Raw genomic sequence first — 20,243 nt, 5'->3', positions numbered from 1 at the left:
ATGGTTTATGTTTTTTTTACAAGGTTAAACATCGATTTTAACTTATACTGGTATTACATGTTGTGGTGAGCCTTGTTTTTTTTTTTTTCTTTAAACATACACTGACTTTTTAGTTTAGGTAACTGATTGCACCGCACAATTATAATATGCTGTAGTAGGTTTGAACGAGAAAAACCATTGTAAATAATGGAAAAAAAAAAATTGATTTGATTTGATACTGGAGTTTCCTCGACCATGCCATGACAGGGTTAACGATGATACTTGGGTACAATTTTACGAGAATTTCCAAGGCTTGAAAGGTGAGTGGACGGCGGTGTGACTAATTCTCGGAGCACTCTGATTCTCCTACTTCTGTGTTTTTCCGTCTATTTCATCATCCTTACCCTATTTCCCACTACTACTGTATATATGTGAGGTGTGTTTGATTTACAGACATGAAAAAAGGGGAAAACACCAAAGTAGGAGAATTATCATGAGTGACCATCAGAAACAGACCACATCTCCATTCACTCACCATTCAAAGCTAGGAAAGTCTTAGCTACACATCTTCAAATCACACTCAGTCCTCATACCTCCATAAAATCGTCTGGTAACGAAAAAAGAAAAAAACACGTCATCGCACTGAAGGGATTACTGGACACCGTCTCTAACTCCTATACTGTGAGAGGTCTTAGGTCTTCCATAACCTGTACGCGGAAGTCTTAACAAAACAGAAATAACATCGAATTCTATAGAGCCGCTGGCGACTGATTAATTCACTAGACAGGTCTCCCTTAACCCCTTCACTCCCAAGGTGCATTATTTTCTCTTACTCTTGGTACCATTAGACGATTTTACTTAACATTAGATTTCCTTAACTAGAGCCTTAATTAGCCTCTTCACAACTACAGATCCTTCCCACGTTAACAAAAAAAAAAAATCATCTGGTGACAGAATGTATAAACAAAAAAAAAACAAAAAAAGTATCAGGACTGAAGGAGTTAAGATGGAAAAAAAAAATAATGGTAAAATGAATAAAATTATGAGACGTCCACATAATGAGGGAATAAATGGTGACTTTCTAACCGCTTCAGTACGGTCTCCCGAAAATTGGATAAAATTATCTCGATGCAAAAATATAACACTTGTCACCGCGCTGGAGAAGTAACCGGAAACTGCATCTACTATTCACCAACAGCGATTTCCCTTAAAGCTGCATGAAATCGTCTGGCGGCGGTATAAACTCAACGTCATCATAGTGAAAGGGTTCGGCATGTCCCACGAGAGTTAGAGGAAGTGTAGAAACACACACACATTATTCCTTGGAGAAGTTCAGTAACCCCGTCAATCCCTCAACATATTTGTTCTTTATTCCAGTTGTTTCCGTATTGTTATTTTTATTTAACTTTGGATGGGCATTTCGTAATGAGTGGGTTCATGAAGGCAACAACTAACTCCCCCTGTTCAAAAATTTCTCCTAAGCTGAAAAACAGCGTCTGGCAGGAGCAAGAATAAAATGTAAAATGCGCCATGGGAGTAAAGTGGTTAAGCTTATTTTTGTATGAACGCGTAATACGTTACAAGAATCAATAACTCATCGCAGTGAAGGGGTTAGTGTACCAAGAAAGAGTGATGTGAAGTGCTTGCCAGATTTTTACTGCTCAAGAGGTCATTGGGTGTTTCTGGCTGAGAGTGAGAGGTGAAGAAAGGCGAGAATCTGGGAAGGGGAGGGGGAAGAGGGAGGGAAGGGAAGGAGGAGAGGAGGAGATTGTTGCACAAGGGAAGAGGTTGGGAGGGAGAGGAGGATGGAAGGGGAAGGAGCAAGGAGAGAGGAAAGACAGGAAGGGAAGGACGCACGGAGGAATGAGGGTTCAGGCGGAAAGGGAGGGATGAATGGTTGGTAGAGGTGAGGGCAGGAAGAGAGAGAAGGACAGGAAGGGAGAGAAGGACAGGAAGGAAGAAGTAAGGTGAGAGGAGAAAGGGGGAGAAGGGAAGGAAGAAAATAAGGTGAGAGGAGGAAGGGGGAGAAGAAAAGGAAGGAAGGAAGGTGAGGGGAGAAGGAAAAAAGGAAGGAAAAAAGTAAAGTGAAAGGAGGGAACGCGGAGGAGGGCCGGGGTGAGGGGTGAGGCAATAAGGAAGCAGGGGAAGAGGAGAGGGGAGAGGGAAGCGAAGCCTGGTATTGAGAGGAGGAAGAGAAGGAAGGGTAATGGAGACGGAAGAGGAGAGAGAGAGAGAGAGAGAGGTATAGGAGATAAAGGGGGGTGAGGATGGAGAGATGGAAATAGTAGTGAAATGGAATGAGAAGAGAGTTATGAAGGAAAGGAGACAATGGAAAGGAGAAAAAGCGAAAGGAAAGTAGGAAAAGGGAAAGATAGGGAAAGAAAGGAGGTGGTCCAGGAGGAGGAAGAAGGGACAGAGACAAAGGATTGCAAGAAACGGAGGAGGGGAGGGGAAAGAACGGAGAGGGGGTAGGGGAGAAAAGGGAGACAGAAAGGCAAGGCGTGAGAGAAGGAAGAGGGGAGGGGAGGGGAGGGTGGGATGGCAGTTGGAGGGGAGGAGTGGGGAGGATGCAGAGGAAAAGAGAGGAGGGAAGAAGAGCTAGAGGTGGAAGGGGTGAAAACTGGTGGAGGGGAGGAGAAGGGATGAGGGGAGGGAAGATAGGAAACGGAGGAGAGTAAGAAGCAGTGCTGGAAGCCCCTTTGTGTATTTTAACAGGTTTAATCAGGACGTGTGTGTGTGTGTGTGTGTGTGTGTGTGTGTGTGTGTGTGTGTGTGTGTGTGTGAGAGAGAGAGAGAGAGAGAGAGACGTAGACGTGAGGCGGCAAAGAATGAGAGGGTAAGAGAGACGTATGAGAGTTAATGAATGATGACGCAACGTGAACTGCATAGGGCTGTATTCTTTGCCACTTCTTCCTCAGCCATTTATTTTGCACATTACACCATACTCTTCTCTATCTTGTGATGTCTCTGTTAGAGTTAAAAATGGATGAAGATGAGTTACCTGGGATGAGCTAGTGGAATTAGGTGGCGAGGCACACAGATTAGTGAGAAAGAGTGGGAGAGTTGTGGTGTTGGTGAGGATGTGCTGGGAAGTGTTAGGAGTTACCTGTGATGAGCAGGTGGATTTATTTTGAGCGGCAACTGATAAATGAGGAATTTCGGGAGAGGTGTGACGTTGATATGCATGTGTTGGCAAGTGTTAGGAGCAGTCATGGATGGCCACAAGTAGCCAATGGGGAGATTGACAGGAGCACCTGCAAGTCGGGTGCAGGGAGGTGGGTGGGTGGGAAGGAAGACCGAGGATGCGGCGTAAGGACGGGTTGGAAAGGTATGCAGGTGAAAGTGGTGTGAGATGGAGGGAGAGTTGTCGGATGGTGGAGGATGTGGAGAGGTGAAGGCGATCTGTTCGTGGCCACTCCATCCATGGTTGAGGTGTCTGACTATAGACAGACAAACAGGAAGAGAGACTGAGATAGTTAGACAGACAGACAAATAGGCAGATAGAGAGCTAGACTGAATGACAGATAGACAGGTACAGAATATCAACATTCAATGCAAAAATTACATACAACAGATGATTAACGTGCCATTTTTTTTTTTACTGAGTGTAGTATGGAAATGGTGCTCTGTTGCCCCCTTTACACTCTGGCTCCCATGAATCACTCTCAGCTGAATAAGATCGTTTGGCGCTGATTGCATCCCGACCATAAAGGAATTTTTGGTACCACTATCAACTCTCCAGCGCCTGTATACTTACTCTCAGCCGAGTAAAATCGCCTGGTGTTAGTTGCATTAATATACAAAAGACGCTCTGACCATCAAAAAAGGTGTGGCGATAGCTAGACCAGAATAATAGCACTGTCCCGACCAGGGTTACTGACACCTGTGTTAACAGTCAAAGGCAGCTATAACACCCTCAGCTGAATAGTAGACGCACAAGGCCATAAGAAATGATAACTAAAGAGGGTTAAACGAAAGATATATATATATATAAATATATATATATATATATATATATATATATATATATATATATATATATATATATATATATATATATATATACACACACAGTATATATACAAGTCTTTGGATCGAGAAGAGACTAAGCGTGACAGTGGTGTTTAAGGAGGGATTAACTTCACGCGATACTTCTCTTTTTGAGTGGCTTCTTAAGTCTTACATTAAAAGGCAATTACGAGATGGTCGCAGTGCTTGAGCATAGGTGTTGTCAGCACGTTCCAGTCCTTAGCGCTAAATGAATCAATACACGACTTCTAATGATATATATAGCCTAGTTCTAAATATAACGTTTAAAAGTTTTTTTTTTCAAATACAGGTCATTACACTCACGAGAGAGAGAGAGAGAGAGAGAGAGAGAGAGAGAGAGAGAGAGAGAGAGAGAGAGAGAGAAACAAAAGGTTGTGTGCGAGATAAACCACACGTCTTCCCACCACTCCCATCTTCTACACCACCTTGAACTCAAATCCACCTTCATTTTTTCGATCCCTCGTCAACTCTAACACTCCAATTTCACTCTAGGCAACAACATTAAAAAGTCAAACATACAAAAAGTCTAACAATATAAGTAATGCAGTAAATACACAACAAATATCAAATTGTGAAACAAATACAAAGTGCCGAACTGTTTTTATCCTTCGTCATCCTCACGGTCACTCGTAAAAAGTTTCGAACGGTTTTACTTTTGTATTTCGTTACAACGATTTCTCCAAGGTACACATGACAAACTCTGATGATCCCTGGCTTAGCAATAATTAGATTTCTAGGTAGGATGACGCCACAGCATGACCACGGAGAGGAGGTGAGGGAGAACGTGGGAGGAGAAAGATGGTGACGTCATTAACCTCAATGCGCGCGAAACTTTTTGGAAAATGAACGTCTACGTACGGCTCAAGTGACATCCGCTTGTGTCAGGCTGGAATTTTTCTTTCTTTCTTTTCTTTTCTTTTTTTCTTTTTTTTCTGTACATGATGCTGAAGAAGATTAATTTATATCCTTCGTCTAGCGGTACAATTTTCCATTAGCCTACACGCTTCATAATTCTAAGCGGTATTTTAACAGGTTGCATGAAACTCAAATATTTTTTTCTTAGCATTATAAACTTTTTTTTTTTTTTTAGCATAAACAAAAAAAAAAAATTCTTAGCATTATACAAGTAGAATGCCTAATATTCATAACGTGACAAAGTTTCGCATTATTTCTATCAGTACATCGAATCCAGTGACATTTCTTGTTATCTTCAGGTAATTTTATTTTGCTAAAGGAACATATCAGTCTGAATGGAATAGATATAACCTTCATTTACCCACTGACAAAAAGACGTCTCCCTATGATCCATGAAATCGTCTTAAGTTAGCCAGAATAACAATGAAATGAAGCCCTCTTATTGCAGAGCTTAAGGTATATATATATATATATATATATATATATATATATATATATATATATATATATATATATATATACAAACTGAATAAAATCGTCTGGCGTTAGTCAAAAGAAATACTCTTTCCCGTTCAGAGTAAATCGACAATTTTTCTTGTCTTTTTAATGACGTCCTATCATGTAAAAAAGAACCACCATTCCAGTCTTGGCACAGTAGCCAGCGAGCATAGCCAGCGAGCAAACAGTGCACGCCCAGCATGACTCCCACTCACCTTGTTTGTACAGCTGAAGGTGGATAATGTCAAGGCGAGGCGTTAACGTTTGCACCTACAAACTGTCACCTTTTCCCATATGCCTCTTCTTGCTGACTCCAAGAGAATTCATTTAGCTGTGGATGAATCTCTCGTTATAAAGGAGTTAATGAAGTTGATATTCCCTTACTAAGTCGACAGTAACAAGTGAACGTCATCGTACTGAAGGGGTTATGTGAGTGGGAGACAGAGGTCAAATGAGATCCTGTACTACACAATATATGTAGTTCCAATAGCGCTAGAAAGAATAAGAGAAAAAAAATAAGCCACTGACTTCGGAGAGTAAGTCCTCGAATACAGGGTATTGTATTCCACAACATTTAAGGGTAGATGACCGGCTTATGCACTTGGTGACAATCCTGACATATATAAACACACACACACACACACACACACAGTCGTTTACCAGTCATTCGAAACGTGGCTCTGAACACATTAAAACCTCCAACCGCCTTCAGGGGATTGGAATTGATGCGCTGAATACCTGGCCTTCATCCCGAGAAACCAGCAGCCGCGTATTAGGGTTTCACATCCATGCCCCCAACACATTAACCACTAGACTAACACACAGTTATATCCTTTATACCCTTGCCCCCCCCCCTCTCTCTCTCTCACCAATTTCGTTCAGCGAAAATTGTGTGTGTGTGTGTGTGTGTGTGTGTGTGTGTGTGTGTGTGTGTGTGTGTGTGTGTGTGTGTGTGTGTGTGTGTGTGTGTGTGTGTGTTTCTTGGAAGAACTATCCAGACATGGGAACATTCTGCACTCTCCTTTCACCGTCTTTCTTGCAAAACAATTCTTGGTTTCGACAGGAAATTACAGTGGAACTAAGACGTGGTTTTGTGGGGAGGACAAGTAAATATAGTTCAGAATGTCTCTTGCCCTTCCTGCTGAACAAATATAAGTTACATGCGAGAATCGATCGTACACATGTTAAAGAATGTCACTGGTAATCCGCTAATCTTGATATCGCAGTCTGTAATCCGCTGTAGCAAGATAGGATTTAATTTAGAGTTGTAAACTGTTTTAGTACTCAACCATAAGCCAATCAAATTAAAAAAAAAAAAAAATGCTGTTTCCATGACCACGTATTTTGGGTCACATTCTCAGTGGCTTTGGAGATTTCGTAACACCTTTCCCTTGACGATTTATATTTCACACAGTACCTTAATATTCTCTTGTATGCTACTGGCGAAAACTGTCAATAATACATGAATGAAAGACTATCAAGATAATAACAGGTAACATAATCTGTCAGGGAAGGGATGGTACGAAGCACTTACATTTATACCACCAAAGATCCTATGTCCCCCCCCCCTCTCTCTCTCTCTCTCTCTCTCACACACACACATCCAATGATCACAGAAAGCTCAAAGGGGAAAACAATCGACAAATGTTTGGGAACCCATACACGATGTCATGAAATATAAAGGGCAAGCGGTATTTTGAGTTGATAGCATGACTCCAGAACAACTTCATCTCTTGGTCCAGTTACGGACAAGAATAACAATTCACTTAATAGTCGAAGAATTATGAAAATCTTATTTCTGAAAGTGTTACCGGTGCTGTGTTCCTAAGATCGCATCACCAGGTTTCTAAAGTCACTGTTCACTGTCTCGTAACTTATTGCAAGGAGGTGCATCGATATTTTGGTGTTGGCAATAGTGGCTAAGGAAAGCACTAGCCTCTGAAGCTAATGTACATCGTTCGGTATGAGCTGCGCAAAATCCGATGTTCTCCTGCTAGTCTTTACCTCTTCACTTTGAAACGATTTTCTTACGTTGGATAAAATTATCTGGCGGCAAGAACAATGTAAGATGTAGGTACTAAAACTTTCGGGAACATATATCCTTTGCTGAATTAAACAGTATAGAATTAGCAAGAATAAAACAGAATACAGAAAACATCCTCAGTCTGAACGGGTTACTGGAAGGGCCACAATCTTAAGTGGTATACAGGATCTCATAATACCATTTTCTTGGCGATTTATTACCGGTATTTCTATTACACCTTGTTATTCTTTTATGCTATTTACCTCAGCAGTATACAAGAGGAAAAATGTGCAATGTGCTAAATCAATCGCAAATGAAGAGGTGCTATGGAGTCACTCATGATACCCAAAGCACGGCACTGACTGTGATAAGGAAATCCCAGGCGAGACGGTCTGCTTGCATCCATTTCGCGGAACCTATGGTTGTTTCTCGTTCTCTCAGACGACTGCGCAACACCACTTCCTCAGTCACGTACTTTACCTATTATCTACTATCTAACTTTACATGTAACTACTGCAACGTATATTTGAAAAAGACAAAATAACATACGGTACAAGAGAATAGTAAAGGTGTAATAAGTAAATAATATCACCAATGAAGAATGCTATACTGAAGTTTCGTACGCCAACGAGGATACGACTGACAACAAAAACCTAGGTGGGATAGAAGGTTTCTTAGCACCTATTCCTTGGTGATTTATTTTACATCCTCTTCTATGCTTTATTTACCGTGTCAAGTCGGCATAATTTGTATCAATAACATAGATAAGAATATTGAGGTGTAAGGTGCAAAATAATTCGGAAAGACTGTGGTGCTGAGAAGCTTCCACAACCACTAAAATACGACCCATTTTCAACCAACGTTTTTTTCTAAGATGCATGCAACTGTCTGGTTGAGAGAGAGAGAGAGAGAGAGAGAGAGAGAGACGCCGACGTGCTGTATATACTTAAGGAAATTCCTGCTGAAACGTACCGCCTACATGGATTTCACACCTTCAGTGCGGTGACGTATTTTCGTGTGTGTGTGTGTGTGTTCTACTGTCAGATTATTTTTATCTACTTCAAGGAAGACATCCTGTTGTGGCCATGATAATGAAAAGTATCTCCAATTCCTTCAACTGTATACTTCTCCTATGCTTCATAAAATCGTGTAGATTTACGATGGATAAAAGACACACACACACACACACACACACACACACAAAGATCAATGCAGCTTGCTTCAACTAACATTCAGGTCGCCTCTCTCTCTCTCTCTCTCTCTCTCTCTCTCTCTCTCTCTCTCTCTCTCTCTCTCTCTCTCTCTCTCGGACAATCAGATTTCATATGCTAATGACACGAACCTTATTTTCTTATTTTCGCTGTGACTGGAGTAGCACCTCTTCCTTAGCGATTTATTTAGCACATGGCGCCTTACTATTCTGTGCACATTTGTCATAATATCCACGTATATAATTTACACCAGTTGACATACACGATATATGCAATATACGTAGAGAAAAATCGCTGAGCAGTATCCGTTACGAAATCTCCCAAGTCAATGAGAAGACGACCCAGACACACCACAAAGGCCTAAGTCGTGCATTCCCTGTTTATATAATGACCCGCGCTGTTCATGGCCACAGACGAGCACTACAAATAGGGACCTGCATGGAACTCTGATGGTTGCGTGCTGTATTCTAGGGGAAATAAAAGACTAAGATGAAACTGCTTTAATTCTAAGCCTTCTCTTCCTCGGGCAGTGTTATCATTGGCAAATGAACGTTCGTAGTGCCTCTCCCTTAGCGACTTATTTTCTATCATATTCCTTATTTTCTCTCCTCTGTTATGTATATCTACTAAATATCAGTCACACATGAGTGAATCAGTAAGATGTAATGTGCAAAATAAATCGGTGAGGAAGAGGCGTTACCAGGTACGAATTATCCGGTATGCTAGAAATAGTTACTGTCTTGATCCCGAGTCATGTGGTTGTATTTATAACAGAGCTTAACCAACTGGACATACTGTTATGCTGTTGATAGTTCTCACACTTTCCTATTTTCTATTAGCTTGTTTTTAAATCCTACCTCACCGCATTTTTATAAGGGTCAGGAAAACGATGATGACGATGGTGGTGGTGGTGGTTGCGGCGATGCTGATGATGATAACCAATTTTCATGTCTCCTAATTATTATCATATCATTATATTATACTGTATCTTTCACTTGAATATTTGAACTAGATTGACTGTGAAGCACTTTGTAGTTGAACTGAATGTATGTAGAAGTAAAAAATCAAGCAAACAACACGAACAAGCACTATGTATGAATGGAAATAAAATGTATAAACAAGCGATGTGCACAAGTGATGAAAATGCAAACAAGGAATGATTGGAGATAAAAGTATAACCAAGCAATACGTATGGGTGGAGATGAAAGTAGAAAGAAGCACTCTTAAATATGACAGGTCGAAATCCGATTGGCTTTGGAATTTCCGTAACACCTCTTTTATAACGACTTATTTTCCCCATTATCTCTCATTATCCTCATGTTTATAACTATTGCAAATTACGTCCATATTATAATGATATAAATAACATACACGAGAATGTTAAAAGTGTAATAAAAAAAATCGCTAAGAAGAGCTACGAAACCCTCAGTACCACTTACACACGCAATCTTACACACGACTCAGGCTAAAGAAGGTCTGTAAATAATATGTCAGTCTCTCTGGTTTCGCCTCAGATGGGGAGTTGCTTCGGGTTGCTGGCCAGAAGGAAAGAGGAAGAGAGTCACAGGCAAGTCCTTTTTTATGGTGCCCGAACCAAAGGTTGTTTGGTCTAGCCTAATGCATGAGGCAATGGTGTTGTCTCCGCCTGTATGGTGGGAAATGGAAAGAACGTTTTCTTCCGCTTGTTCACTGTGTGATGATGATAACTGCTGCAATAACAGGATGGCTTATGAGGTGTTCTGTCACCTTGAAAAAAAAAAAAATGTGTGGTAATGAATAATGGAAGGGATGTCCGGTTCCGTTTTATTCTGCTGATGATAACACCAGCAATACTGATTATGGTATTATGCTCTGTTCTGCTTTGGTTTACTGGCGAAAATAATAATAGCTTCAGTAACTTACTGCAACAGGAATATGGTGGAATATTCTGTTCTGCTTTGCCCTGAAGGCAAAAAAGATAACAGCTGTAATAACTAGATCCACTGCAATACGGTGGAATGTTTGTAGTTTTGCTCTGCTTTGTTCTGCCGCTGATAAGATGCAATAACTGTAAGGTTTATGATTTGAAATACTGTGGTCTGTTCTGTAGGCGAGGATGATAACGGCTTCAATAACCGGATGCTAAAGGAATATGGTAGAGTGTTCTGCAAGGGATAACAGCTGCGATACCTAAATGGTTTATGAGGCATATATGGGTGGATGTTCTGGTAAGTTCTGCAGGTGGGAATGATACCAGCTTCAGCAACTGATTCGGACAATGTTATGTTCTGCTTTGCTTTGTACGCGAAATGTAATAAATATAAATGCTTTATGATGGATGCTGAACCCTTTTTACTACGATAGCTCTTATAACATTCTTGTTACCGCCAGACGACTTCATTTAGCCTACCTGAGGGCAACACCTTGTAGCCCATAGACGATGTTGGTCTGTTGTTCGATAAAGAAAACAGTCTGGTGGTGGCATGAATACAATTGTCTGGTGGTAGGAAAATAAAAATGTGTCATCGTACTACAGGAGTCAGACCTCGGGAGGTTTCGCACTGGCGAGTAAAATGGTCTGAAGTTGGCGTGATGCAGGTAAGCTGTCCTTCCAGGTTTAAGAGTTAAAAGCGTGTTCTACTATACTGTTCTGCTTCCTCACTCAACGGATGCAAGGTTATGTTATGCTGTTTTTTGTTCTGCAGGAAAAGATGTAACAAACCGTACAAGGAAAAATGATGAGTTTGTACCGAGTGATGCACATTTCTTTTTAGTTCTGCTTACGAGGACATACCACTAAGTACCGTAATTAACTGTCTAACGAGGTGTTTTGACTACATGGCTGTACCTAAAGAGGTGTAAGGATATATCATAGGCATGATTTATACTCACTCACTAACCAGTCTAAAGTAGTTTAACACCCTAACGATTACAAACTATCACGGCTGCACATATACGCTGTTGACAAGACACTGGATTGCTTATAAACAGATGATAAATCTTTCCATTACGATGACGTCTTTAATAAAAAAATGTGTTGCTACCAGGTGAATATCAGTGTATGAGACTCGCTTAAACTGGAGGGGTTGGATAAAGCATCCACTAGCCCCTTTAGTATGATGTAAAAATCGTCTTGAGGATGCAATGTAATATTACTACTACTAGTACTATTAATAATAATGATAATAATAATGACGTCATCGTTGTGAAAGATGTGGACAGGAGGCGAGTAAAAGAAAAAATTCATGACTCACCCTACTTCACGTCCTTCATCTTCTTCCAGTCACTCACTCCATTTCTGAAATACTGAAGATGAAAAGCTGTTACAAATTTACTCAAAATTCTAGTCATCACCATCTACCTCCTCCTCCTCCTCCTCCTCCCCATCATCATCATCTCTCCATCTCCTCCTCCTCCTCCTCATCATCATCACTGTCCATCTCCTCCTCCTCCTCATCATCATCATCATCCATCTCCTCCTCCTCCTCCTCCTCCTCCTCACCGCCGCCGCCACCATCATCACCTTTACTCTACTAACGAGGTGGGGTTGCTCCAGTGCGAGACACATGAGGTGGGTATAATGATGCGTGATGGTAGCAATAGGTAATGGTCTTCCAGTGTAGTGGGCTGGAGGGTATGCGGTGGACGGGGCCGCGGTGGTGGTGTGGTGGGACTGATGTGGCAAGTGGTGGGTGTGGTAGCATGTGATAGGAGGCAGGGCTATAGTGGTGGTGGTGGTGATAGCGTGGGTGTGATGGTGGGCAGTAAGAGGAAGTGGTGACTGCGATAGTATGGTGCAATGAATGTAGTATGTGGTAATGGTGTGTGATACAAAGAGGAAGTGGCCATAACAGTGTGAAATGTAGCAATTGTAGGGTATGTCTGTGATTGTGTGTGGTGGAGGAGGCTGCAGTGTTGGAGTGAAAATTATGCGGCACTGTATTTGGTGGTTATGGTCGTTGGAAGTAGGTGTGGTAGTACAGTATGTGGTAGGAAGAGGAGGCAGCTCTAAGCGTGGTGGAATTGGTGTAGTATTTAGTGGTGGTGGTAGGAAGTTGGTGTGGTAGTGTCGTATGTGGTAGCAGGAGGATGAGGCAGCTGTGACTGGGTGGTGAAACTGATGTGGCATGCGGTGCGGGTAGGGAGTGGGTGTGGCAGTAAAATACTAGTGTATCGTAAGAGGAGGATAAAGGTGTGACTGTGTATTGGTTTTTGTGTGGTATTTTGTGGCGGTAAGGAGGAAAAGCAAAATAGAATACATGAGGCAGATGTGTAAAGTTGAAGTTAGGCCTAATTTTTTACAAGCTCGGTGACCCAAAAACACTGAAGCGTGATCTCAGCTCTTCCAACCCCTTTGAATGTTGCCGGTTAGTTCAACAACACATTACTGGGTTATGACACAGAGTTTAGCGTACAGCCCTCCCAACCCGCTAGAAAATTACAGGTTAATTTGGCACGAGCTCAGTGAATTTTGATGTATGTTCAAGACGGTGGAAAGCCACTGATGAAAAGAGATTACAACCTTTCCAAGTCACTTAAACACAATGTGTGTGTGTGTGTGTGTGTGTGTGTGTGTGTGTACACCAATTGACGCAGGCTGCTTCACCTGCCTCAGGGAACGGATACAATATTATAAATATAAAATACTTTATGGCACAGCTTCAGGGTATCATGGGTAGTAAAGCCACGATAACAACCCGACACCTGCAATGATAAGGAAGGATTACCTACTACAGTTTTGTTGCCAGTCATCGGAAGCTAAACACTTTATGGCACAGCTTGGGGATATCGTGGGTAGTAAAGCCACAGTAACAACCAGACACTTGCAATGATAAGCTTTGTTGCCAGTCATCGGAAGTTTTATGCCGCAACACTGACCAAACATTTATCACACAGCTCGTCGTTCAAATGCAGATAACCCTCTCATCGTCGGTACAACTCTAGTATTCTATTCCAGCCGAATGAGTCACAGGCGCCTAAGTGTCGACCTCTTTGGACGATATTATACTGCTCAAGGGAGACTTTTAGAACTGGAAGTATTAGACTTGGCCTTCAGTGACACACTGATTACTTTAAAAAGTACCAGCAGGTAACAAATTTGAACGAGTTAAGATACTGTGAAACCATCACTGTCAGCAATGTTACTGAAGGCTAAATCGAACACCTCCAAATCGAAAACTCTACAGTGCGCTGCATAAATTATTTTGATAATAACTACATTAAAAAAGCTGCGTCACTGTGCTGAAGGAGTTCATAGTCGGAGTGAAGAAAATCATCTGATGTTAGCTGAAATACTGTAGTATACTAGAGCTCTCTCGCCCATCAGAGGGTTAATATTAGCAGACGCTATAAATGCACTTGGGCTTCAACACTCATTCTCAGCCTCGAAACAATCTGCTATCGTCAGCTGGAATAAAACACCTGAGCTATTCTGGCCATAAGAGGAATGATGATACCATTGCTAACACTCAGGTTCTGATGACTCGCTCCGTTCCAGAAAACAGTTACGCGGTAATTGGAATACACTGCTAGAGCTGTTCCGATCATGAAAGTTAGTGACGTTACGAGGGACGATGACGTTACATGTTTCTGCTCCTCCTCCCCCTCCCTTTCCCAATTCCTATTTTTTCTCCTCCTTCCCTCCCTCCCATCCCCATTTCTACGTCCCCTTGGTCCATCAAGGTCACCCAGTCTGGCCGCCAGCTGAATAAGTACACACACACACACACACACACACATACACACACTCGCCAGCAGTAAATAAACACACACGTGCAAACACAAGAAATAAACCACACGCAAAGCAACATACAGTACATTCTTACAGACTCTGAAACACACACAAACACACACACACACAAATTCTATCCTCTCTCTCTCTCAGACATACCCTGTTCCCCCACCACTCTCTCTCTCTCTCTTTCTCAAACAAAATCCTACAAATACCTTCTCCCTTCAGCGTCACCAGACGGCATCGCTTACGTCATACATCATTCTATAGGCCGTATTGCGCAAGGAAGCTCCACCACACTACAACATTTCCACACCACCACACGCCACACCGCCACCCTGCCTTGCATCATACCACACTACCACCTGACGACCACACTCCTGTATTATCACACCGCCACATGCCACACCACCATCCTGCCTTGTTTCATACCACACTACCACCAGACCACCACACTACTGCATTATCACACCGCCACATGCCACGCCACCATCCTGCCTTGCTTTATACCACACTACCACTAGATTACCACACCGCCACATGCCGCACTACCAAACCACCACCACACTACCACATTACTACATCACCACCACCACCACCACAGTACTACACTATCACACCACCACACGCCACATAATCACCACCACACTACTACATTATCACACCACAACACGCTACACCAACAACCTGCCTTACTTCATACCACACTACCACACCCCACACCACCAAACTGCCTTGCTTCATTACACACCACCACCACACTAATACCTTATCACACCCGGACATGCCACACCACCACCGCACTACTACATTATCACACCACCCACCACACCGCCACCCTGACTTGCTTCATATCACACTACCACCACACTACTGCATAATCATTCCTCCCATGCCACACCACCACCACACTACTACATTATCACACCATCCAGCACACCGCCACCCTGACTTCATACCACATTACCACCACACTACTACATTACCATACCCCCCCATGCCACACCACCACCGCACTAATACATTATCACACCATCCACCACACCAACACCCTGACTTCTTCAAACCACATTACCACACGACCACCACAGTTCTACACTATCACACCACCACACCACTACATTATCACACCACCACACGGCACACCGCCACCCTAACTTGCTTCATACCACACACCACCACCACCACCAGACTACCACACCGCCACATGCCACACCACCACCCTGCCTTGCTTCATACCACATTACTACACCACCATCACACTATCACACTACTACGTTACCACACCACCACCCTGCCTTGCTTCATACCACATTACCACCACACTACCAAACTGCTACATTATTACGCCACCCACCACACCACCACCTTGGCTTGGGCTTGCTTCATACCACACTGCCACACCAACACCCCACCACACGCTTGCTTCATACATCACCACACTTCCACCACACTGCCACCTTACTCTACACTCACACACCACCACCTTAAACCACACACCATCACAACCATACCACCTTAACCACACCACCACAACTACCGCTAACACCAACCACCACGTAGTTTTTTCTTATACCACTCCCATCAGGTACTACTTCATCATCATCATCATCATCATCATCATCATCCACTTACCACTAAAACAGAGCTACGGTACCTCACATTCATCATCATCACTAAAACGGAGGTACATCATCATCAGCAGCAGCAGCACCCACTGACAGACGGGGCTACCTCATGTTTTCTTCTTTATCATAATCATCCATTTTCCACTAATGCACGAAGCTACGTTACAGTATCATCATCATCCATTTTCACTCATACACGGAGCTATTTCACATTCATCATCATCATCATCTTCATCCATTTTCATTCATAAATGGTGCTACTTCATCATCATCATCATTCCACTCAATATACAATAACGTACGGAATAGATGGGACTCAGACACAAAACCTTACATCACTACTAGCTAACCTGTCCTATTCTGCCTACCACTAACACTATTATGATTAAAACGGAAATGGCTCAGGAGAAGGCAAATTCCTTGTTTTTTACATTATTATTGAAACACGATGGGAAATAAAAGCAGTGTGTTCTTATTATCTAATCGTTGTTTTGTTACGTATGGTGGAAGGCAGTCTAACCATTTCCTATTCTCACAGATGTTTTGAAATTAAGCTCCACAAATAAAGGACCTGCCTGCAGCTGTAGCGTGCTCAGTTGTGTGTGTGTGTGTGTGTGTGAGAGAGAGAGAGAGAGAGAGAGAGAGAGAGAGAGAGAGAGCAAATAAGGGGCCTGCTTGCACCTTTAGCGAGCTCAGTTGTGTGTGTGTGTGTGTGTGTGTGTGTGTGTGTGTGTGTGTGAGCAAATAAGGGGCGTGCTTGCACCTTTATGTGTGTGTGTGTGTGTGTGTGTGTGTGTGTGTGTGTGTGTGTGTGAGGAAATAAGGGGCGTGCTTGCACCTTTGTGTGTGTGTATGTGTGTGTGTGTGTGTGTGTGTGTGTGTGTGTTTTAACGCTTATGGCTATTTATCTGTACCTAACCTAAACTATCACCAACTAAACTAACCTATCCCAACTTTACAAGCATTTCTCCTAAGCTAACCAAAATAAAATTAATCATATACAGTATACCACATCATATAAAATTAAATTACCACCACCACCACCACCACCACGCACTACAGCCTCACAACCACTATTGTCCATTACTACCACCAACACAACACTATTCACAACCACCACTACCACCACCACACGCCACTACCACCGTTATTGCCACAAACCACCAGTACCTACTATCACTACATACCCCCACCATTAGGATCCACAAGCACCAAAAATTTTCCAACCACCATCAGCACCACATACCACTACCTCGACTACCACTACACAGCCGTACCATCATCTACTACAACACCCAACCCATTCTGCTACAATTGGTGTCACTCACTACCACTTTAGCCACTCGCACACCATCACACATACCACGCTTCCACCACATACCATCTACCACACCACCACCACCACCACCATTACACCATCACCTTCACGTATCATCACAACCATCCCTACCACCACCAACCACACATCACCACAATTGTTTCCTCTCACCCTCTACCCCTTCCACACTCAAACATAACCATCTCTACCAGCATCAACCACAGATCACCATCACAGTTCCCCTTCTCACCACTATCCATCCCACCTCCCTCACAGTTTCCTCTTACCTCCCACCACAACCCCATCTAACTCCCACTATCCTCATTAGCCACCCATTCACCCAACCACAACTCCCATTTAAACTCCTATACCCTCACCGCTACCCCACTTTCCTCCCACATATCTTATCATAATCCCCTCTACGCCTACTACCACCATCAAAGCCCCATCTCTCCCCCAGTATCCCAAACTCCCACCACAACCCATCTATCGCTAATTCCCACCCTCTCCACAAAGTCCCACCTCCATCGCAATCCCTACAACCCTACATCCCCTACCACAACCTCCTCTAACACCCACTCCCCCAACAGAGCAAGCGGCATGGAGATCAGTGGCAGTGTGGCTCTCATCACTGGGGGGGCGAGGGGCCTTGGACGAGGCTTTGCCGAGAAACTACTGGAAAAGGGTGGAAAGGTAAGGCCAAGACCCACTGGTATTTTCTGCTATTATTTCTCTTGTCTTCTGGCTTTACAAAACAATCCATTATATAATTATTTCATTTTTTCTTTTCATCATCATCATCCGAACCTCCTTTCCCACCTTAGGGCGGGGTGAGGAGTAGCAACGTCCAGACAGCCTGAGTTTGCCTAATTCAATTGGCGACGCTTCCATTCACTCATCATTCAAGCCCCTGAAATCCTGGCTCCATCTGACAGGCCAAAAAAATTTCACCACGTTCTGTAGCTTCCATATAATTATACCTGATACAGCCAATCTGAACGCTGTCACGTTAAAAAAGGGTGCCAAATCACTGGTCATGCGCTTCTCTGCACAAAACTCATCCAACCAACTCGATCTTTTGTCAGTCCCTTAGCCTCCCCAACTTTCATACCTCTGTTTCTCACACACTCATCCACCATATCCCTCCATCTTCTTCTTGGTCTGCCTCGCCTCCTCCCTCCTTCAAATTCGCTCAAATATACCGTTTTCACCACTCTATTGTCATCCATTCTCTCCACATGACAATACCATCTCAGTACACTGTCTTCGTTTCTGGTGTCCAAAGACCTCGTCACTCCGCATCTTTCACGAATCATATTATTCCGTATCCTATCCATTCTCTGTACTCAACATACATTCCTCAGCAGTCCCATCTCCACTGCTCTTATGTCTTACTTTTCATTTCCATGCCACACCTTATTATCACACCGTATGTTAAAGGTGGCACTAAGACCCTTTCATGTAAGCCTCGTGCAGCTGCAGCACTCAAGCCTATGTTTCTTATCAAGGCCTTCATAGCACCGGCTACTTTCCTTCCTTGTGTCACTCCACTTTCCACTACTTTTGCACATTTTCCTCTCTTTTCTATCACTGTACCCAGATATTTAAACTCTCTCACCACTTCCAGTCTCTCCCCACTCACTGTAACATCACCCTGGGAGTCGCCTTCTCTCTCAGTAACCATCACTTTACTCTTTTTTGCATTTACTCTCAAGGCACGACACTCACAGACATCTACAAAACTCTGCACTATACCAAGGGCATAGCTATCTATCTATCTATCTATTGCCAGACGCCTCAATCCCGTTCGGGGTGGCCACAAACAAATCGCCTCCACGTTGCCCTGTCCCCCACAAATTCACTGCCCCGCTCCCAACTCACACCCCCCTCTCTCATATACCTCTCCACCCCATCCCTTCATCTCATCCTCGGCCTCCCCCTCCCTCTTCCCTCCTCCACCTCACTCACATACACTCTCTTCGTCAGTCTTTCACCCTCCATCCTCTCTACATGGCCAAACCACCTCAGTGTATTCCTCCTAACGCTTCCTATCGCATCCACATCCACACCACAACACTCCTTTATATCCTCATTTGTCAGCCTGTCTCTCCATGTGACTCCACAGGCTCCTCTTAAATAACTCATTTCCATTGCTCTCACTCTTGACTTGTGTCCTTCCAGCAACATCCAAGCTATGTTAGAGTTGGTATCGCAATATTGTCATGTAGTAACTTCTTCACTTCCATGCTCACTTCCCTGTTTCTTATCACTGCCCTCAAGGAACCAGCAACCTTTCTTCCCTGCTGTACCCTTTCAAGCACTTCACCCTCCAAACTTCCATCCTTACTCATCACAATACCCAAGTACTTAAACATACTCACATTTTCCAATTCCTCACCATCCAACCTCGCTGTATATTCACTGACTTCACCTCTCTCAAAGACCATCACTTTACTCTTCCCTACATTCACCTTTAGATTCAGTTTCTTACACACTATCCCAAACTCATCCACCAAGCCTTGCAGCTCTCCTTCGTCTTCACTCAACAACACAGTATCATCTCCAAACAACAGTACAGGGAGTTTCCAAACACTACCCTCTCTCACCAGGGCCACTCTGACATCCAGTACCCTACCTTGTACCTCTTTTATTACCCCATCCATGTACAGGACATGACACATCCCTGTTTCAACCCAACCTTCAAAGAGAAAAATTCACTCAGTTCACCATCCACACACACTGCAGCCTCAGCACCATCATACATACTCTTCACAGCATTCAACATCTTCCCATCTACTCCATATATTCTTAATACTTTCCACAATCCTTGTCTATCCACCCTGTCATGTGCTTTCTCCAAATCCATGAAAGCCGCATACAACTTCTTTCCCTTCTCTAGAAACTTTTCCAT

The 20,243-nt window shown here is 43.2% G+C and overlaps 1 protein-coding gene across 1 annotated transcript in view; it reads left to right on the top strand.

Annotated features, from left to right (window-relative positions):
- Positions 1-20,243, top strand: part of LOC145392382 (15-hydroxyprostaglandin dehydrogenase [NAD(+)]-like) — a 103,783-nt gene that overhangs the window by 33,975 nt on the left and 49,565 nt on the right. The window contains exons 2-3 of the mRNA XM_080266784.1: positions 10,191-10,243; positions 17,923-18,025. Of these exons, the coding sequence (XP_080122910.1) occupies positions 10,191-10,243; positions 17,923-18,025 (156 nt within the window). The remainder of the gene's footprint in view (positions 1-10,190; positions 10,244-17,922; positions 18,026-20,243) is intronic.

The sequence above is a fragment of the Coenobita brevimanus genome, chromosome 22 (genome assembly GCF_032717465.1).
Source record: "Coenobita brevimanus isolate Jiangsu-jjx chromosome 22, ASM3271746v2, whole genome shotgun sequence".
NCBI lineage: Eukaryota > Metazoa > Arthropoda > Malacostraca > Decapoda > Coenobitidae > Coenobita > Coenobita brevimanus.
The sequence above is the reverse complement of the archived record's forward strand: the minus strand, read 5'-3'. Positions and strand labels throughout refer to the sequence as shown.